At 35.7% G+C, this 23,724-nt stretch overlaps 1 protein-coding gene across 9 annotated transcripts in view; it reads left to right on the forward strand.

Annotated features, from left to right (window-relative positions):
- GAS2 (growth arrest specific 2) overlaps window positions 1-23,724 on the forward strand; it is a 180,216-nt gene that overhangs the window by 62,009 nt on the left and 94,483 nt on the right. For all 9 annotated transcript variants that reach the window (XM_086385714.1, XM_086385708.1, XM_086385710.1 and 6 more), the window contains one exon: window positions 14,186-14,327. In XM_086385714.1, coding sequence (XP_086241840.1) covers window positions 14,186-14,327 — 142 coding nt within the window. The remainder of the gene's footprint in view (window positions 1-14,185; window positions 14,328-23,724) is intronic.

The following is a 23,724-nucleotide window of genomic DNA, read 5'->3' on the forward strand; positions in this document are numbered from 1 at the left end:
GAACATTTTTAAGTGGCTGAAAATCGGGGGAAAAGGGTTTCTTTTTAATTTAAACATGTCTGGAGATTGCTAGGTGATTTAAAATATAAGTACTCACCATATTGACGTGTGTGTGGTCCAAGAGAGGTGGGACCGGTACATTACAGGCTAATGGCATAATGTTTTTTCGATGAGGTAACTGAGTTTACAGTATATAGGGCTTTTCAAATGTATCTTAAGCTTTTAGCGGCTGACTACATGAATGCCTTCTGTTGTTTCACTTAGTAGTTTGAAAATGCATTACATATCATGCATGAAGCTGTCCAGTATGTATTCAGTGTTTATATTACTTTGCTAGTCATGTCTAATTTCACACCAGCATAGGCTGCTTGTCCAATGAATAGCTTGCTAGCCCCACTGCTCCATATAAGAAATAAGTAGCAATTTGTGTATACATTTATATATGTATAATTACATACATATAAACTAAATTGTCAATTATAAAAGAGGAACAATACTGCATTTTGTCCCATGTTGTCATATTTGCTTTATTGTTTATAAAGACTGAAAAGTAAATGTCTGACCTTTTTCCCTCAGATTAAATGAATTCCCTGTGATAGGATAATGAAGCAAGCATTTGTTAAATTCTTACTCTGGGCCAAATAAGCTTTTTACATGGATTAAATCATCAGATAGATTAAAACTTAAGTTACATCATTTCAACTCGTCGCTCAAAATTCTCCAATGGCACACTGACATACGTGGAGTAAAAGCTGAAATATTGCTAACAGTCTGTAAGGCACTATGCGCTCCGTTTCCCAGCTCCCTATCTGGTATGATTCCCTGTGACTTTCCCCTCACCCAACTTTGCTGCAGGCGTGCGAGCTTCCTTGCTGTTCTCTGAACCCAGCAAGCAGGTTCCACCCTCCACAGGGCCTTTGCACTTCCTTTTCTGTCTCCTTAGGGTTGTCCTCCTTCACACGTGTGTGTGACTCGCCCCTCACTCCCTTCACATCTCTGTTCAGATGTCATCTCTTGGCTGACACCTAACCACTCTATATAAAGTACCTTAAGGTTGAGCTTCTAGATTTTTCAACAAATAGTTATTGAATGGTAACTGTGTTCAAGATGTTCATAACTAAAAAGGAAAACAGTAAAGCATTACTGTCACCTCTCAACGGGTTACAGTCTAGTTATGAAAATAAAATATGAATGTATAAAAATGCAGATATCAATGGTAAGTACTCAATAAATCGCATGTGTCAATGGTTTTCAAACTTTGTTTCACCATAACATATATTGCATTGGTGAAACTTTATCAGTTGCTCAATAAACATCTATTAAACAACTAAAATATGCAGGACAAGGTAACTTGTGGAGTGGCAGGGAAGGGAGAATAACTTTAAGCTAATAATTAAGCCAGCAGTAAATTATAGCTTTGTGACATCTAAGTATGGGAAAGTCCAAGTTATATGAGCAAGTAAGAAGACCTAACCTAGTCTTGTAGAAATATTTTTCTATTATTCTGTAACAGGAATGGGCATTAGGCAGAGAGGGAATAGTGAATGTTTCAAGTAAAGAAAATAGCACATATGAAAGCCCTTGAATATCAAAGAATAACTTTGAGGAACTAAAGGTAAATGAATGTATGGATACTATAACTTAATAGTAGAGCATCAAGAGATGAGACCAGAGCTAAGTTTTGTTGGATGTTGTCTTCTATTTTAAGAACAAAACTATACCATTTCACTGTTTTAAGCAGGAACATGATCATGTGTTTAAAAAGATAACATTAGCAGTGTGAAGAATGGATTAGAAGAGGTGAAAATGGGACTGAGGACCCACTTAGAAAGCTATTGACCATTTAGCCTAGGATGGTAGCAGAAATACTGGAAAGAAGTAGATGGTTTTGAGCTATACTCTTGGTGGGCTTGGTAGGATTTGGTGATGAATTAGATAGACTAGTTAAGGGAGACTGGTTCAGGATTTCATAAAGAAAGAAATGGATGACAGTGTTTTATTTTACAATTGAAAAGGCTGGGGAAGAGTTGAGTTGAGGGAAGATCATGGGTTTCTACATACTGTGCAATATGCCCCCATTGGTACCCAGGAAGTGCTGTGGACTCTCTGCCATACAAATCCTTTAATTTCTGCTCAAGAAAAATATAAGCAAATGAGTAAGAGGGGGACTCTAGTATTAACCTTGAATATGCCTTAATTGCCATAGTCCTTAAAAGATATTCAGTTATAAACCATTAGATCAGTAGTTTTTTTTTTTTTTTAATCACAAACATCTGTAGACTTAACTCTTAAATTGAAACACATCATTGTACACCAACATCTACTGATACAGATAGGAGATTCTATAGGAGTTCAGGTAACAAGTCAATTTGTCAGCGTGCTCAGGAAGTTTCTGTGGAAGCAGTGAAATTTGAATCTCCCAGACCTGATGTTAATAGATGGACAGAGAGAAAAGGCAAATACAAAGTAACTTTGTGGTTAATGAACCAAATATTGAAGTTGGAAAGATATAAGCATATTCTAGGAGTAGTGAACACTTGATTGATGTGAAGAGTTCATGAAGAGAATTTGGCACATGGACTGATTAAGCTGATGAACCTCAAAGCTACAAGGCTTAAGCATTTGAATCATTTGCAGACAGTGAGCTGGAGACTGAAAGCATTACATTTAGAAAAGTTGATATGATGATGATGTTCAGATTTTGTTAGAAGGATTGGGGTTAAAGATAGGAAGAATATTTTGTGAAGTTTTTGCCTTTGTTCATACATAAAATATTAGAGTGTTTAGAGTAAGAATGTCAATACTATATTGCACAGAGCAGGATATTTGAATACATATTTATTAGAAAACGGCAGTGAGCTGGATTGATTATTTATTGGCCACAGTAAGAAGGGATGAGGGATGAATCAAAGCAAAACTATGCTTTTTGAGGTTTGAAAAACTACGATGATGTGGGGACAAAACTAACAGAAGGAAGTTATGTTTGGGAGAGAAATATAATAATTTGATAGTTATCTTGGATGGCAAGATATATAAGTGGAAATGAGGAATATTTTTGAGACCATGTCTATATGTTTTAGTGATCATTAAAACCCCCAACAGTTCACTGAAGCCACAGGCTGAATTTTATATCATTTTTTAAAAAGGTTCCCTTTGTTTCAGTTTTCTGACAAGCGTATATTTATACCTTACTACATGTCAGGCATTTCAAGAACTTTTCATATAAACTCATACATCCGTCATAGCAACCCTATGATGTAGACACTATTATTAATGCCATTTAACATAAAGTGAAGTTGGTTTGCATACTTGAAGTTACATAAGTAGTAAATAAAGATTCCAGATTCAAATCCAGGCAGCCTAGCTCCAAAGTTTGTGCTTGTAACCATTCCATTCTGTTGCCTTTTGCTGGGCAAATGCTTTGGCTACACTCAGACTGGTATTTATCCAACAAATTTTCCATAAGCACTATTTGAGAGATGCTGAGGATAAGATGGTGAACAAAACCATACACTGTTCCCTTCCTCCTGGACTAAACCATCTGGGGGGAGACAGTTGCTTATCAGTTAATCTCATATGGGGACATGGGAGCAAGAGCACTTGAACATTGTGGATTTTAAGAAATTATAAAGCAGAATTGAGGGGTGGTGTTTTGGAGTAAGTGATCCATCATCAGGGATTGGGAGGTAATTGGACAGAGATGTAGAAAGGGCAGAGAACAGTTCTGTGTAAGGGCTGTGTGGTTGCAGGGAGAGTGGGGAGGATGGGAAGGTAGGAACAGAAGCTAGTGTGGCTGTGGAAGACTGAAGGACCATGGAAGCCACTCTGGAAGTGGAAGCCTAAGGAAGGCTATAGAAGCCACTGTGGAAGCTGCTTTTCCATAGTGTGGCTACAGAAGAGTGAAGGACCGTGGTCCTAAGGTCAGTAGGTGGAAGCCAAGCTAATACAAACCATGGAAGCCGTATTATAAGCAGCTCTCTGTCTTTATAAGTGGGCTTTCTTGGTGGCTCAGACAGTAAAGAATCTGCCTGCAATGCAGGAGACCTGGGTTTAGTCCCTGGATTGGGAAGATCCCCTGGAGAAGGAAATGGCAACCCATTCCAGTATTCTTGCCTGGAGAATTCCATGGAGAGAGGAGCCTTGCGGCTGCAGTCCATAGGATCGCAAAAAGTCCAAAATGACTAAGGGACTAACACTTCTCTTCATGAATGTAAAATCTCAAACTTTTCCTATGTATTTGTGGGCTTATTTTATTAATTACAGATGTGGTGATGTAACTGTTTTTCAACTCTCATCAGGGTATTTTGTGTAAATAGACTAAAAGTAGACATGTATTTGAAAAAAATAACGTTAATTGGAGATAAACTATGGTCTAGGATTGGTATTAGGCATTTTCCAAAATATCTTGTTTAATTCTCATAAGAAATTACAAATGATGAACTTGAAGTTCCAAAGGTTAAATAGATTAAACAAGCATTCTTGATCACCATCTTATTGCTGATGATTTGCAGCCTTAAAACTTTCCTCTTTGAATTATTAAAAGTTTAAATCCCAGTGTTCCAAATTTACTGAGCATCTGTGGAGATACCATTATGGGCATTTACAATGCCCCAACTCTGCAGTCCCATAAATTATTTTTAAAAAGTCTGCTCAAAAAGTGTTTAGAAATCAGCACTAAAATAAAGAATTTCCTGGAATCCATCTATAAGGCAATCTTTGGACTTTTGAAAATGCTTTTCTTTATTGGATATCACATGGATGGGTACTAAAAAGCAGTTTTCACCAAAATGTTAGAACCCTGTGAACTTCAAATCTGCTGCCAATAGTCATAAATTATCATACCTTAGAATGTACAGAACGTTGTTGGAAAGTTAAAATTTAAGATGCATTTTGAAAAAGTTTTCCTATTTCCTTAAGGTAATTTCTTGATTGTAGAAAGGACACAGAAAACTGACATGCACTCTCAAAAACATTTTCTGAAGTATCATCAATTTGTTTGAGTTTTTAAAAGTAATACTTAACAACTACTGTTAATTTTGTTGAGACTCTGAGAGACTATCACACCTGACAGTCTAACACTCCTCTCTAAGAAATCTTTCATATTCACAGAATGTTTCTCTTCCTTCCATTCAGACCTCACTCTTTCAGTCTGAATACTATAGCTGTGATTTAGAGGTGTTCCAAGATGGAAGTGGCAAAAGAAAAGTGACTGTTTTTCACTTCTGTGCAAAAAAAAAGTGAAAGTGTTGGTCGCTCAACTGTGTCTGACTCTTTGTGACTCCGTGGACTATAACCCACCGGGCTCCTCTGTCCATAGAATGCTCTAGATAAAAATACTGGAGTGGGGTATCCATTCCCTTCCCCGGGGGGTTCATCCTGACCCAGAGATAGAACCCAAGTCTCCTGCATTGCAGGCAGATCTGTTATGGTCTGAGCCATCAGGGAAGCCCAGACTTCTGTAGAATTGTCTAAAAAACCTTTTTTTATTCCTTCCTTCCACTTTGACAACAAAAGACCTAGTTAATTTTCCAAAGTGTGCATATAACTGATTTAGTACTGCTTAATTTAAAATGGTATTTATCTCTTTATTTTTAAATTATTCCCCACTATGAACATGGAGATTTTAAACTGGAAACCACATATATTTGCCTATAGATCTGATTGTTTAAATCTGGAGTATTTTCATATTAAACTATCCAGATTTCCAAATTATTCTGAAAAAATTGGAAGATCTAACAAGAAATTGTGACTGCATTTCTTTGTGGAAGAAATGACTTAGAACTAAATAAATATGGTTGCTCCTCCTGGACATAGCATGAGCTCTTCAGTTTTCCACAGTCTCCACCACTTCTTATAGTCTCTTAGAGCTAGTCACTTCATTCTGTTATTTAATCTGCCTTACTTCTGGGTATTTGAGTTTATAACTTGCAGTTGAGAGTGAAAAAGTTGGCTTAAAGCTCAACATTCAGAAAATGAAGATCATGGCATCTGGTCCCATCATTTCATGGGAAATAGGTGGGGCAACAGTGGAAACAGTGTCAGACTTTATTTTTCTGGGCTCCAAAATCACTGCAGATGGTGATTGCAGCCATGAAATTAAAAGACGCTTACTCCTTGAAAGGAAAGTTGTGACCACCCTAGATAGCACATTGAAAAGCAGAGACATTACTTTGCCAACAAGGTCCGTCTAGTCAAGGCTATGGTTTTTCCAGTGGTCATGTATGGATGTGAGAGTTGGACTGTGAAGAAAGCTGAGCACCGAAGAATTGATGCTTTTGAACTGTGGTGTTGGAGAAGACTCTTGAGAGTCCCTTGGACTGCAAGGAGATCCAACCAGACCATTATAAAGGAGATCAGTCCTGGGTGTTCGTTGGAAGGAATGATGCTAAAGCTGAAACTCCAGTACTTTGGCCACCTCATGCTAGAAGTTGAGTCATTGGAAAAGACCCTTATGCTGGTAGGGATTGGGGGCAGGAGGAGAAGGGGATGACAGAGGATGAGATGGCTGGATGGCATCACCGACTCGATGGACGTGAGTCTGAGTGAACTCCGGGATTTGGTGACGGACAGGGAGGCCTGGCGTGCTGTGATTCATGGGGTTGCAAAGAGTTGGACACGACTGAGTGACTGAACTGAACTGAACTGAACTGCAATTACAATATTAGCAATTCTTGGTAGACATAAAATACCCTGTGATCCTGGGCTAATTTACTTTTCTGGTCTCATTTTCTCCTCCACATGCATTCTATACCCATCATAACACCCATGTCTGTCAGATTTTCACTTTATGGAACGCATTGCTCTTCATTTTTTAGGTTTGGTGAGAACTTAAATCCTTCAGTTTTGTAAAATGTTGCTTCTTTGTGAGACTTTTTATAATGATGTCTGATCAACCTCTCCCCAAAGTTAAAGACACATCCTAACATTTTCCAAAGAACCAAATTTAAGCTTCTGTTCAAATACTTAAACTTCTCTTGTATTTCTTACCATATAATACCGTGGTTTTAAGTCCGTTCTCAAAGAAACTGAGAGTCTCCAGAAATGAACCTTGGCCTTGTCTGCCTCCAGTACCTAATGTTAGAACTGGAGTAGAGTTGTGACTTAATAATGATTGGTTGAATTGAAGCAGATTAAATTTCTATTTAAAATTTTTAGAGAGCCTCACCAATTAACCGAATTTTCAAGTGTAGGACTAGATTTCAGGAATTTTTAAGCTAATCTCTGTCTAGTCATATGTAAGCCATTAGTTGGGAGAATAGAAGCTTTTTATAGTAACATGGCATTTAGATAATGATTCCCATGTGGATGTATATGTAAAATTAGGCACAATGCAAATAAAAATGGAAAGAATCCATTTCTTGTTGAATTTCTTATATTTTCTCCACTGTAAAGCATCTGGTGCTTCTTAAATAACTGTCAATTAATAATAAATTTTTCATAGAATTTAATTTTTGGAATAGTTTTAGGTTCATAGCAGAATTGAGCAAAAAGTATAGAAGAACGGTACATTTGTTATAATCAATGAATCCACATTGATGTGTCATTGTCAGTCACCCAAAGTCCATTGTGAACCCATTTAGGGTTCACTCTTGGTATTGTACATTCTATGGGGTCTGACAAATGTGTAATGACATATACATGCCATTATAGTCTCATTCATAATAGTTTCACGGCCCTAAAAACCCAGTGTGATGAATCTCACAATGAATCACTTGATCCTACCTCCCTCCTCTTAAACCCCTAATTATTTCACGTCTCTATAGTGAAAGTCTCTCAATCTTGCCTGACTCTTTGCAACCTCATGGACTGTACAACCCATGGAATTCTCTAGGCCAGAATACTGGAGTGGGTAACCTATCCCTTCTCCAGCGGATCTTCCTAACCCAGGAATCGAACCAGGGTCTCCTGTATTGCAGGAGGATTCTTTACAAACTGAGCTATCAGGGAAACCCGATGGTAACAAAGATAAAACTGTCTCTATAGTTTTACCTTTTTCAGAATGTCATATAGTTGGAATTATACAATATGAAATCTTTTTAGATTGGCTTCTTTTACTTAGTAATATACATTTAAGGTTCTACTGTGTTTTTTCATAGATCTTTTTTTTTTTTTAAGCACTGACTATTATTCCATTTTCTACATATGTAGCAATTTATTTCTCCACCTACTGAGGATATCTTGATTGCTTCCAAGTTTTGGCAATTATGAATAAAGCTGCTGTAAATATATGTGTGCAGGTTATAGTGTGGACATAAGTTTTCAATTAATTAACATCTTAACATTTTATTGTCCATCTCATCTTTTAAACCTGAATTTTGAGCACTAGACCTTCATTTCCAGTATCATTTTATTTTATACCAGCAATAATTTCAAATAATTCAAGATACTTAACATCTTTTTCTAGCTTTTAATTTAAATAATTTCTTTATGATTTTACAGGGTGTATCAGGGGTACTTTACAGGGTGTACCAGCTGGCTCAGATGGTAACAAATCCACTTGCAATGCAGGAGATCTGGGCTCAGTCTCTAGTCTGGGAAGATCCCCTGGAGAAGGGAATGGCAACCCACTCCAGTATTCTTGCCTGGAGAATCCCGTTAGACAGAGGAGCCTGGTGGGCTACAGTCCATGGGGTCGCAAAGAGCTAGAAATGATTGAGTGACTAACAGTTTCACTTTCACCAGAATTTTAGTGAGAAACCTTGTTTAATTATATTTTTTAATTTATGTAAATATTCTTATATTGTTACAGCATGAAATTTACACCGAATTTTGCTGTGGAACCTATTCTCTAGAGTGTAATGTATCTTGGAGAGAGAAAGGATAGGAAAGATTGATTTTGAATTCAGTGCCATTAAGTTCAGTTGCTATTGTCCTAAATCATAGCTCACTCTGTCTGAGGCATGAAGTCTATTGAGGAGTCCCCAGACGAAGTTGACAGTACTAGAAACAATTTTTCCCATTTTTAATTTCAGTAATTTGGTCTTGAAGAATATATTTTCATCCTTTCTAAAGCCACTGGGTAGTTATGTTCATATACCTTGGTACTGTGAATGTTCAATGAAATAATTTTATTGAGAGTTTTTTTTTTTTCAATAAAATATATGGTAAAACTAAAAGGAGCAAAGGGATACAGTGGAAACTTTGATTCCATCATGGAAAGAGTGACTTTATTGCCTGCATATTTGAAAGTACATTCTATATACCCTTTGGAAAAGGAAAGATATTAGTTCTTGGCAATTTCCATTTCTTTTTTTATATATCTCTTCTGTTTTATATCTGAAATGTCTACTTGATGTAATCAAGGGGAATATTTTGTCTCAAACTTTTGTGAAAAATGGATTATTTAAACTACTAGTAAAGTTAAAAAAATAAACTACTAGTATTAAATTTTCAGTTCACTGCCTATGGAGAACTACAGATACCATTCTCTCCATTTTTTCTAGGTTTAATAGGTGAAAGAAAATACATAATTCTTTATTTTAATGCTACCTGGCTAAAACCTTGGGAAATAAATCAAGTGCTGAAATATATTAAATTCCAGGCAATAGTGAGCTTTCATGGAACAGTTAGAAGTGTGTGGGTATAAGAGGCTGAATGGTTTGATTTCAACTATGTATGAGCTCAGTTTTTCCATCTTGGAAAATGGAGATACTATTATATACCTAATTCATGGCATTACTTTTTGAGAATTAAAAAGGATTACATTATGAGAAATTACATGTAATTCTCATTACATTATGAGAATTTCATGATCTGTATGAAAGTATAGGTTTTGTGTGCCTGGAGCATGGAGGCACTCACAATGCTAGTTTGTTCCTTCCCCACCTACCACGTGTTTCAGAAAACAACAGTCAGGACTGCTTATGTGTGAAGCACTGTATCTGGCTCTGTGGCAGTAAAATGATGAAAAATATCCTGGTTCTGTAGGTGTAAATTATAAGTATTCTAAATATAGTTATCACTATTGCCCTTCTGAAGCTGTAACACCCACAGTGTGGTAACTAGGGCAGCACATGTTGTACTATGTAGCACCTAAGTCCACTCTTTCCAAATGAGAAACATGGTTGTGTATCTCAGTAACTGTATCCAGGGGAGCTACTGGATTTGAGGGGGCTTGAAATAAACGGGGACAATATTAGTTAGAGGGAAAGTAGTCAAGTGGTCAAATATTGGACTTTCTAAGCCTCCAAATAATGCCTTTATTTTCCATATTATGAATTCCCTAATATGATAGCCACAAGCCACATGTGGCTATTTAAGTGTAAATTGATTAAAAAGAAATAAAATTTAGAAATTCGTCACAATCACCACAGCTCAAGTGCTCAATGGCCACATGCCACTAGTAATTACTAGTGATTATTACAATGGGTAGCACAGGTATAGAACATTTCTACCAATATTATCACAGAAAGTTCTACTGGAAAACTATTTAAAAGATGAAATTCAAGTTTAGGGGAATGATACAAATAAATCGTTTGCCAATCTTTTCCTGAGTTCTTATACCTACAGTAGAAAAAAATCAAATGCTTTTAAGAAAATACAAGGGAAGGAAGTCATAGGCAATTCAATATATTTTTTCGTGCATTGATGGCAATGATAATAACCTTTATTGAACACATATTCCTTCAATTCAGTTCAGTTCAGTTCAGTCACTCAGTCGTGTCCGACTCTCTGCGACCCCATGAATCGCAGCATGCCAGGCCTCCCTGTCCATCACCAACTTCCAGAGTTCACTCAAACTCATGTGCATCGAGTCAGTGATGCCATCCAGCCATCTCATCCTCTGTCGTTCCGTTCTCCTCCTGCCCCCAATGCCTCCCAGCATCAGGGTCTTTTCCAATGAGTCAACTCTTTGCATGAGGTGGCCAAAGTATTGGAGTTTCAGACTCAGCATCAGTCCTTCCAATGAACACCCAGGACTGGTCTCTTTTAGGATGGACTGGTTGGAACTCCTTGCAGTCCAAGGGACTCGCAAGAGTCTTCTCCAGCACCACACAGACCACAGCCTTGTCTAACTCATTCCTTCACTTGAATTATATTATTTAATTTGCACTCACACGCACATAGTCAATGAGATGCACTTTTTTCCCCTATACATGTTGAATAGAAGAGGAGACTGAGGAACAGAAACATTAAGTAATCTTTCAAAAACTATTGTAGCGAGAAAGTGACACAACTGGGTTTGAACTCAGGTAATCGGACTCCCAGTCCCTAGAAGGTGATTCACTTAAGAGGTAATGGATTGAATTAAAAGACTTTAGAAGTGAATTTAATCAGAAAATATTGATAAAACGTAAAAGTCACTCAAAATCTTACTACATATTTTGGAATTATGTAAGATGTAAATGATCCTCTATGCATCAATCACCTTCCTCAAAGGTAATAACTATTAATTTGATGGATATCCTACTTGAATATTCCATAAATTAATGTTATATAAATAAACACTGTGTTCATATTTATAATCCAACATATTTATATGCAATTTAACTGCATATATGGCCATCTACACTGTGTATGTGGAGAAGGCAATGGCACCCCACTCCAGTACTCTTGCCTGGAAAATCCCATGGATGGAGGAGCCTGGTAGGCTGCAGTCCATGGGGTCGCTAGGAGTCGGACACGACTGAGCGACTTCACTTTTACTTTTCACTTTCACGCATTGGAGAAGGAAATGGCAACCCACTCCAGTGTTCTTTTTTTTTTAATTTTTATTTTATTTTTAAACTTTACAAATTTTATTAGTTTTGCCAAATATCAAAATGAATCCGGCACAGGTATACACTCCAGTGTTCTTGCCTGGAGAATCCCAGGGACAGAGGAGCCTGGTGGGCTGCTGTCTATGGGGTCGCACAGAGTCGGACACGACTAAAGCGACTTAACAGCAGCAGCAGCAACACTGTGTATGTGTGTGTATACACACACATCATAAAATGAAATTGTGGTGTACATATGTGTTTGTATATTATCTGCCTAAGAGTATGTACTGAGCATCTTATGGTTCAACAGATATACATTTATCTTATTTTTTAAAAATTATTGCACAGAGGTCCATTCTATTGTTTTATGTATTGTGTTATGTATTGTATTATGTACTATTCAACCATCACTTTCTTGACACATTCATGTCTATTTTTTCTATTCAGTCAGCATTGCAAACAAATATACTTGTTCATATATTTTAAACACTCTTATATTTGCAAGATATAGTACAAAATATAAAATACTATTATATTTGTAAGATATAGTCTTAGGAGTAAATTGCTAGATTTAAGGATGTATGTATTTTAGTTTTAATAAATATTGACTAATTGATGTTCATGAATATTTTATAAAGGTGATATTATACTATGCTATTTTTTATTGCTTTTACAATTCATGTAGGAAAACATTTCTTTGAAAGCCACTACTTAACCAAATTGGTTAAGGGGTATTATTATATGTGGGCTTCCCAGGTAGCTTAGTAGTAAAGAATCTGCTAGTCAATGTAGGAGATACAAGAGAGGCGGGTTCAATCCCTGGGTTGAGAAGTCATTTCCTGAAGTAGGCTCCAGTATTCTTGCCTGGAAAATCCCATGGACAGAGGAACCTGGAGGGCTACAGTCCATGGGGTTGCAAAGAGTCAGACACAACTGAGGAATTGAGCACGCATGCACATTGTTATATGTATCTATATTAGTTCAGTTCAGTTCAGTCTCTCAGTCGTGTCTGACTCTTTGTGACCCCATGAATCGTAGCACGCCAGGTCTCCCTGTCCATCACCAACTCCCGGAGTTCACTCAGACTCACGTCCATCGAGTCAGTGATGCTATCCAGCCATCTCATCCTCTGTCGTCCCCTTCTCCTCAATGTATGTATATTCATGAAAATTTTTTTTATGTCTAAGCCTAAAACAAACTTAGCAACAAAGAGATGGATCTTGGATATTAGACAGACACACTCTTTGAGTGACTTAGTAACTGAATATATTAGTTATGTAACTATAATATCATTGGACAGGAAAAGCCTAGTAATATTTTGATATTTGCAGGCTTCACCAATACACAAAGACCACATTTCATTTTTTATAACCATCTTTGTAAATGACCTCAACAGTCAACAACATTTTGTTTATGTTTTCTTGTTCACAGAGAATAGAAGGAATAATCCTATATACGAATTTAAATCATAAAATGCTTCTCCCTTGATCTTTTTTGCTTTCAGAGGCAAAGCTCTGTCTAGCCCAAATCATCAAATACTTGGCTCAGGCTTTCACATCATGTAGAATCAAACCCTGACTTCATGGAATGCCATGAAAACTGGTTATATTCTATTATAGGAACAAAAAATACCTCACGCAATTCTTTATAACATTTGGTATGGTAAGGGAGCTTTCTAGGGCTAAAATTTTGGGGGTTAATAATAGAAGAATCTGTCCAGGTTCACACGCTCCCTTATCTTAAGTGTTTTCTTATCCTGGAAGAGAAATGATGCAGAATGTAAATATGTTTTCAAGTTCAGATAGCAGAAATCCAACCAGAATTATTTTTGTATTACATAATACAGCAATGATCTGTGATTTAAAAGGAAATAGTCTGGAAGAATGAAGGTAGAATGTTATTGTTGAAAGATAAAAATTTTTAATATTTCCTTTTCTTGGTATTGGTGATAAGAGTCTTCTGGAGGTTAGATAATTCTGTTGCTCTCTTTTGACTTTATAATTCTTGTGTAATTCTTATTGTGTGTCTATGTATGCACACAAGAATGGAGGTGTGTATGTTACATTTTATCTATGTTTATATTCATATTTGTGTTTCATTCTTCTTTCACAAATGATAAATACAATTATACATACTTTATGAGAAGTACTGAGAATACACAGATGAAAGAGAAGTCCCTCCCCCACCCCCGCCCCTGCCATGAAAAACAGTAGAAGAGAAAGAGAGTGGCAGTCTGAGCCAGGGAAAGGATTTATGTATATTTACTTCTAGATATTAAAAAGGCAAGTTTATGTTTACAGGCATAGGTTTTCATACTCTCTTGATTACCAACTAAGTTTCATTTGTGTTTCATATCCTTTCCTACAGCTATTCACAAATCTATTTACTGCTGTGAGGTCATACCAAAGCATTTTATTGAAAACATAAATGTGTCACTGTGATGACTGCCAGATATTCCACCAGAGTGAGATTTCTTTGTTTTTCAGAATCTACCCTTGAAGAAGATTCCATGCAAAGCCAGTGCACCCTCAGGCTCCTTTTTTGCCAGAGACAATACAGCAAATTTCTTATCCTGGTGCCGAGATTTAGGAGTAGATGAAACATGTCTATTTGAATCGGAAGGTTTGGGTATGTATATTTCTTTTAGAATTTTAGTTGATATGATATTAAAATTATTGTTTGTTAGTATAACTCTCAAGATTAACTTATTTGTGTGATTCATTTCACAGTTTGTTAACTTAAAAAAATGTAGTTTGTTGTAAACTTGTAGAGTTTTTGTAAACTTGCATTTTTGAAGGTATAAAAATTCAGCCTCTTACGCTTGGTCACTTTGTGCATAAAATAACAGGAACATAAGTAGCAGAATTCTTTCCTGGCTAAAAATAAGCATATACAATACAAAATGGGGGGATTCTTGGAAAATGTAGGGTTAAATTTTACCATCAGGCTCTTACCTGGACTAGAAGAATAGCTAAATGTGTTCCTGCCATCGATCATGAGCACTTCTGTCTTTTCACCTCTAAAAAATTATGCAAACACTATCACTCATAAGCACTTTGTTGAAACATATTTTAGTTAAGCTTATTTATAGTTAGTGAAATTTGTTTTTTTGCTAGTTAAAAATTAGGCAAACAAGCAAGAGATTAGGGCAAATTGAAAATGATGGAATAAAAAGACAGGTGGGGTCTCAAAGAGTCAGGCTCAAAGAGTCTTAGCCCATACCTTAGTGCTTAGGCTTACCCAGATAATTTTGGGGTTTTTGTTTTGTTTTATGATTGAATTTTGGCAAATGCACTTCCAGACCACAGAGCCTGGTTTTATATTTCCCTGGGAGAAAATGTACATTGGACCATTTAGTGTTTTGACATTTCTTGGTACCCTTAAATGTTCAAATCTTTTATATAAGATCTACCCCAGTGGTACTCTATAATGGAAAATATTGGAATTAAAGACCAGTTTTAGTAAGGTGGAACTAAGTGAAGAAAGGAGACATTTAAGGGGTGGGGGAAATGCTTTGGTTCTTTTGCCTGAGGCTTTAAAAATCAATTTACATTGTAATTAACCTCCAATTAAAATAAATAAATTAAAACAAAACAAACAAAAAATCAATTTACAAAACCACATAATACCAAATGTTAACATCAAAGTAAGCTGAACATCCTTCAGAGAGAACAAGTATACAAATTACCTTCCTAGCATTGAGAATATTCTTTGCCTTGAAGCCTCACAAAACAGAATTCCTTCCCCTGCTGAGCCTAGGAAACGGATGGTATGGCAGCTAAAGTCTTACTCATTTTATGTACTTAAGGAAATTTGTATTTGTATGAAGAGGAGTTAATGTGGTACCGAAAAGACTGTCATCAAATTTCTGAGAAGTCTCTAAGCAGAGAAAAGAATAACATGAACTTAGACTAGGAGAACATTTTATACCTGAAAGAAAAAATAAACCGGAATAATTGTACAGTAGCGTACCCTATACAACAGTGTGCTAAGTGAATGCCCGTTGTATGAATGGACTTCGAATGTTCTTACCATTTCTTCACATCAAAGTAAAAAAAGAAAAAAACTTGGTGGAAGATATATATGGATATAGTTCTTTTTCAGGGCTTTGGTAATTTTACAAATAGATTTTAACTTTCAGGTTTATAGGTTTATGTGAGTGGAGGATTATAGGAAGGGAGTGAGGCAAAGTTATTTTGGGGAAAAACCCATGAAAGAGCTATTAAATGTCCGTGGGTATACACACACATATACCCATAAATTTTAAAAAAATGAGTTAGTTTTGTGTATTTAAAATACACTTAGTATTTTTAAAAATGGAAAAGACTGATGCTAGGAGGGATTGGGGGCAGGAGGAAAAGGGGATGACAGAGGATGAGGTGGCTGAATGGCATCACTGACTCGATGAACGTGAGTCTGAGTGAACTCCGGGAGTTGGTGATGGACAGGGAGGCCTGGTGTGCTGCGATTCATGGGGTCGCAAAGAGTTGGACACGACTGAGCTTCTGAACTGAACTGAACTGAAGTGTAAAAGAAGTACACTTTCAGGGGTGGACAAATAACATCATGATTTAAAATCCTGGAGTCCTCCTACGTTGCCACATGGGGAAACTGACTTATTGTCTGTTCCTTTGTTCATTGCACAGGTTTCCATTCAAGAAAGAATTTTTCAGTGACTTCTGTAGGCCAAATGGACTACTAGAAACTATGAATATAAATATGGTCTTGTCTCAATTTTTTTACTATCCATAAGTTTTTTTTGTTACTTGAACTAGTAAATCTTTCAACTGGACTCCAAGAAGCTTGGATGACTTTTTAAAACCCCATTTGGGTCATAAATAGTACATTTTATCTTGAAACAATAAAGCATAATTGAGTTTATATGATAATTGTCCTCGTACATAAATACACACTGTGTAGCATATAAAATTATGTCAAGAAGAGTTTTTAAGTGGTCGAGTTCTTCACCCTATTTGACTTCATAAAAAAGAAAACCCATGGTAATTTACATGCAATAACTGTTAAGTATTTTGTTAAAATATCTTTGATTCTGCTATAGTATAGTATAGTAAAGTCTATAGTATAGCTTTGCTTATACCTTGCAATTAAAATGTATTTATATAGTCAAGAAAGTTTAATAAAACCAACTTTTCAAGGCGATAAAAATTTTTAAATAATTTTGAATCCTCTCAGTACCAAACTAGATAAGATAATTCAGCTTTCTAGTTTGTTCCTTAATGAAAAGGTAAATTTGAAATTTCTGCTGCTTAGAATAGGACATGAGGTGATGTATTATAGGTCTTGTGGAGATGGAAGAAAGGAGCCAATACGATAGTATTGACTTTAGGATTATTCAGAGAAAGGAAACAGCTGTGTCCATAGATATTCATGATAATCACGAAGAAGGACAATGAGAAAATCCGTTTCCCCAAGTAGAACCCATTCTCCTTGGATTTTTCTTATTATTCCCTGTGGGTGAGGAAGTGATTGAGCCACGGCTGATGGCCTTGGATGCTGCAGCAGAACTGATTTTCTTGCAACAGTAACACTGTGTACTCTGCTTAATGTCTTTTCACACTTCACTTTTTGAAAGGGAATTTAGGACAAGGGTTTCTTCTTTTTTCCCTACCTTAAGATTTCATTTCAGTAGCACACAAGATGAAGAGCAGCCTTTGTGTCCTAGTGTTTTGACCAGCAAATAAAATGAAAAGATGCCCTGATTAAAGGGGAAAAATCTGTTTGAATGAATGATAGGGTAGATCACTGTACTGAGTGTGTACCAAGAGGCTTCTGTCTTTAGCTGTTCAAAGGTCTTTGCCTGCATAAAGCATTCTTATCTTTGTGGCAACTGATACGTTACCCTCTGTGGCAGTGCTTTTTTTTTGGTACGATTATTTGTGAGAGGATCTTAATTCATGACTCACTCTGTCTGTTCTCTTTCCACGACAGCTAATGACAAGAAATCTCAGTGGGTGGGGAAAGATGCCAGGGATGAACTGGGGAGTATAGACAGCATCTGATTCCATATGTTTCTCTCATGCTTGTTGTTTTGATTCTTGGCAGATAGCTCTCTACACCACATGATGCAATCACATACAGAGCATAACCTGCCGTTTATCTTCTAAGACATTCTTGAGAGAGAGCTTTTTCTCTGTCAAATGTCAGTTCTTAGATTATGAGTTAACTAATATCCCAGAATAGTATTTCAGAAATGAGTCAATAGCAAAATGGATACATGTCATACAAAACTTTTTCATAAAAGACTTATAAAAGCCCAAAAGAGAGATAAAAATGTTTGATACCTTAGTGATAAGTCAAATGCAAATAAAAACTATGATAAATTAGTGATGATTAAGAATTGTATATTTAATGTTGAGTATAGAGGAAAGTCAACACTAAATATTCAATTCTTAATCCTCGCTAATTTTTCACAGATTGAATTTGCATTTGACTTATTACTAAGGTATCAAACATTGAGGAAAGTGCGATCTTCTATATATTGCTGAAAAATAATTGGAAAATTTTTGCCTTGTTTTGTCTTCTTGGGCAATTTGACATTATGTATTAAAGACTTCAGAAGTGCTCATGTTCTTTCATCAAGTTGTTCTACTTCTAAAAGTTTATTTGAGGGAAGTAGACATAGGTAATGTCTATTGAAACATTTTTTTATGAGTTAAAAAAAAATGAATGAACTGAAGATATTTGGTGGTAGCTTAAACAGACTGTAGTCATTCATAGATACCAAGAAAAATAATATTCATAATATTTTGAGACTAATAATATGGGAAAATTATGATATAATATAAACATGAGGTCTCAGCATCTACATCTAGTAAATAACAATAAAATGCTATATTCAGAATTTGAAAGTAAGACAAATAGTAATTGGATTGTAAGTAATATTTTCTTCTTCAATTCTCTATTAACACACTTTAGGCAGTAAACAGGTATGGCATGTAGTCTGAAACACAAACAATTTTACTCATATTAAGACAATTGCAATCTTAATTGCAATAAAATTGCATAGAGAATTATTTATTGACATCAGTGAATTTTCTACATCAGTGTATTGTAAGGGCTGTTGGACATTAGGACCAGACATATATGACTTATTCTCAATTAAAAAAAATTGTTATGGGTCCTAAAATTGATGCTCTTGTATGATTTTTTCTAAGATATTTTAAGTAGAAACTATTTCTTTAAATGGATGATATTCTTGCATGGAGGATTTGTTATTTGTAATTTACTTTAGCCCACTGATTAGAAATTGCTAAGTGACCTTAAATTTTCCCCCAGATCTGTTTATTTTTCTTTACTTATGTACATTCTGGTTGAGCTGGAAAGTTGAGAAAATAAAAGGATGGGGGAGGGGATATTTGAAAAATGCACAAATTCTGCTTGCTGAAATTGTGTCAATATCACTATGTTATTGGATAATTATAGGATCTGGAGGCCAATGACTATGCTTCATCTATTTCTCTGAGAAAGAATCTACTCAGCAGGAAAAGGGTTTGCTCTCTGCTGTGCTAGCATGCAAATGTGTGTGATTTTTCATTTCTATCTTCTGTATTGGTGTTTGCTATGTAGCACTATCTTTTTTTGATGCATAACTCTGAAGAATAGGTTTTATACAATTCTTTGTTCTATTGAACATTGGTCAAGCACTGACCTACCTACAGTACTGGGTTTGATCCCACTACACAAAAGTAAAAAGGATTGTGTGTGAATATTTAAACATTAACATTTTCCATTTTGTACCTACTGCATCAGAAAAAGAATTTATGCCTGCCTGCAAGTGTTTGATAAAGCATCCCATGTGGTGGTCGTTGTTGCTGTCTGTATTGAGGACTGGAAGAATATTTCTGTAGAAAGAAACCTACTTTTATTAATATTAATGTAGGATAACAATTTCAGGATACCAGATCAACTCTGGGTTATTTATATTCACATTGTTTCTTCCCAGGAACAATTTATTTTAGACTTTGGGTTTTGTAACACCTATCCTTATAAAGTACTTTATCAGCATCTCAATTCTGAATTTGAGCTCAGAAACTTTTTCCAAATTTAGCCATTTGCCCCTATGTCAGCACAAATGTAGTATGGTATCTGAGTGAGAAAACTAAATATCTCCCAGGAGTAATAGGTATATCAAGGATTTGATGGAGTCAGGGTTGAATCAGGAAAGTGACAGCCTTCTAGCTTTTCCAGAATCAAATTTTCACTGTGCAATATTCAATAATAATAGCTATATTTTCAGTAATGATAATCAAGCAGTGGATATGTGCTACCATCTCTAATCTCCCAACAACCACTAATTTTATAAATGGAAATGCTAGTTTAGGACCAAGAGAATTAAATAAATTGCCCAGTTTTATACTGCTTCTCAGTGACACAGCTAGGATTTAAATTCAGCTTCATTTTCCTCTGAAGATCATGTCCCTCCAGTATTACAGAAAGTTATGTTTTGTATGAGATAATGTTAGAAGTTCATATGATGATTTAAAGTAAAAGGAAAAATAAAGTATAAATGAAAGCAAAATTAGAAGAGACTCTTACTTGCTGCTCTGAGTGATAGTGACTTAACCCATTAATGTCACATCAAGTCTGGGTGTTGAGACAGAAAGGGCACTCCTTGCTCTGGGACGTTTTTTTGACTTGATGGCAGAGGCAGTTAACTACGTTTTATTCTATACGTCTTCCATTCCTGATGAGATCATGAATGAATTCTCCCTTTTATATGAATTATATGGATGCTGTATCCTATTTTCACTGTGAACAGTGATTCTGAGAAATCTGGATACATACACACTCAGCATTCATGAGTTTGTGGGGTTTATGCTTTGTTGACTTTTCTTCTCTTTAGCCTCTCTCAGATCAGTTTTTAAGTCACCTATGTTGCTAGCTGCTTCCCACATTTAAATGCAAAGATCTCTGTGTGTGAGTTACAGGGAGTGACATGACTTCAGAGAGCCAGCCCTTCATTTTCTTGGCAGGCATCTTTTCTACCTTATAGATCCTGGAAGATGATAAATGCCATAAAACCCATTAAGGGCTAATCCAGTGCACAGATTATTTCTTCCTCCATTCATCATCATCATCACTGTCATCACCGTTATCCTAAACATTTCTAGAGCATGTTCCATGAATCAAATCACATTTGAATATTTTTAACCAGAATAGATATAGAATTATAACTGACATATATGGTAATAATCATAACATTGATTAGTGTAATGATTATCAAACTTTAATGCACATATTCATCACCTGGAAAGCTTGTTTAAATTTAAATTTTGCTCAATAAGTAAGGGATGGGACCCAATAATTTGCATTTTTAGCAAGCTCCCAGCTGATGCCAATGCTACTGGTCTGCAGATCATCACTTAAGTACAAAGGTGTACAATTTGTTGAGTGCTTGCCATATACCAAATGCGCTTACCCATAAAATTACCTCATAAGAAAGAGTAAGTAGAAAGCAAGTTTTAGAGATGAGATTATGTAGCCTGGAGTAGAACCCAATTCTTCTGATGTCTAGTTTACTGTGTCTTCTACTATGTTATTCTTTCTAAGTATGAGAACCTGTTCTCTTCTCTAGGACAGTGGGAAGCTATTAATTTATGATATTTTCACAATTTAATATTCACTCAAAAATATAATCTTTTCAAATTTCATCTTAAACATAAATCTGAAATATAGATTTCCTTCAAAACCAGCATGAATATTATTGCTTCTAATATATATTAAACCAAATAGATAATGATATTTTCATGTTTTCATTTTTTGTCCATCTGTTACAACTAAATAGCTATATAGCTAAACTATACATTCACGGTTTAATGCATTTTATCCTTGCAGATTCTGTGACATTGAAACTCTACCCCTTGCTTTAGCGGAAGGTCTCATTTTCTATTCCTGGAGCTAGCAGCATTCCATTTGACATTTGATGCCCATGAGATTTTTATAGAATCTAGGTTATAAGATTGAGTCTCTTGCCACATATTTTTGAATAGAGATTTATGTTACTTTTCCCAGAGGGCTTCTGCCTTATACATTTTTTCAAAATGGTTTTGATTATTTTAAAAGAAGCCTCCAGTGATAAAAACCTTTTGCATAAAAATCACCAGTGACTAAGACAGCTTTTATTTGTTTTAAAGAAAATTTGTTCAGAGGAGAGAAGGCAATAGTGATCCTCTCTTCTCATGAATGCATGGGTGCATGCTAAGTCGCTTCAGTCATGTCCAGCTCTTTGCGACCTCATGGACTGTAGCCCACCAGGCTCCTCTATCCATGTGATTCTCCAGTCAAGAATACTGGAGTGAGTTCCCTCTGGAGTCGGTTTCCAGGGGAATTTTCCCAACCCAATGATCAAACTCACATCTCCTGTGGCTCCTGCATTGCAGGCAGATTCTTTACTGCTGAGCCACCAGGGAAGAACCCTTCTACTCAGAGCTCAAAGCAAAAGGCCATATTATTGATGTGGCAATAGAATGAAAAAAAAATTTTTTTTACCATAAGCCTCAGTATAACTAGAAATTTGCTTATATTTTTGAAAAGACCAATAAAGTATCAAAAATTAGTAGTACATGCGACAACATAAAGTCTTTAGTTCAAATGCAATATACTAAAAGTTTTCTTTCTAATCATCCAGATAAAGATATGCATCCATATATATATATAATCAGCTTAGGTAATTTATTGAAAATGGGCTTATCTAAATTATTTTATTCCTAGAAATGGAGGAAAATTGATGGTAAGATGTTTAGTGTTTCATAAAATGACATGTTCTAATATAATTTTTACTTAAGTTTTATACCTAGCAAAAATCCATAATAATAATAGGATATATGCTTTATGTCTGTCTATATATGCCAGCCAAGTTGACCTACTTAACCTTAGATTTGATTAAACTTAGAATTAGCTATTTATGATACAACATGACAAAATATTCAAAATATACTCATCATAATAACTTTTAAATTATAAAGCTTAAATGATCAAAAGCAGATTTTTTTTTTTTTTTTTAAATTCTGAGGTTTCTTCTACTGCTTAGTAAGCTGGCTTTCACATGATAGGTGCACAGAAAAAAATGCTTACAGGAAAAAATGTTATTAGTTATTAACATTAATATTAACTAAGCCAAATAAAGATAATCTTTAAGCTAATAATATACAACAAAAAGTAATAATAATGAAGAAAGAAAACTAACTTTGGGAAGTCTTTCCTATCTGCCAAGCACTGGCTAAGAATAACAATGAATAATATTTTGTTTAACTCACACAAAAATATTACAAGATACACACCATTATTTTCCCTCAGAAAACTGACATTTTATGATCTCCCCAAATTAGGAACTAGTAAATTTTAGAGCTCACAGGCAGAACCAGATTTCTGTGGCTCGAATCCCATGGCCACTATACTCTTTCCATCTGTTAATTTTAGTCTACAGTGCAAAAACCAAACACAATCACTTCTTTGGTATAATGTAGAACAGGAGACCTGGGTTCGATCCCTGGGTTGGCAAGATCCCCTGGAGAAGGGAATGGCAACCCACGCCAGTATTCTTGCCTGGAGAATCCCACGGACAGAGGAGCCTGGCGGGCCACAGTCCATAGGGTTGCAAAGAATCGGACACAATTGAAGTGCCTTAGCACACAGCACATTGCACAGATGATACTTAAAGACTCTTGAATTTAATTTTATAGAGTAAGGTAAGCATGTTTGCTCTTACAATTGAATAAACATTAACATAATATAAATTCTTGCATTTTCTAAAGATGCTAGGTAAGATTTTAGCCTTTATTCAGCTTAACTGTCACAACCACCATTATAACCACATGACACGGTCATGATCCATGATGGTTATCATCCTTGGTATTTTGGGACATAGTGTTTACTGAGTAACTAACTACTCTGTTCTTGTTATTGTGCTAGGTTATCCTCTCTGCAGATTTAACTCATTCATTGCTTACTATGTATCAAACATGATATTAGTATTTGTGGCCATCATGAACCAAGGCATGATAAG

The sequence above is a fragment of the Bos grunniens genome, chromosome 29 (genome assembly GCF_055505025.1).
Source record: "Bos grunniens cultivar Pamir isolate PY7600 chromosome 29, Bosgru_T2T1.0, whole genome shotgun sequence".
In the NCBI taxonomy this organism is placed as follows: Eukaryota; Metazoa; Chordata; class Mammalia; order Artiodactyla; family Bovidae; genus Bos; species Bos grunniens.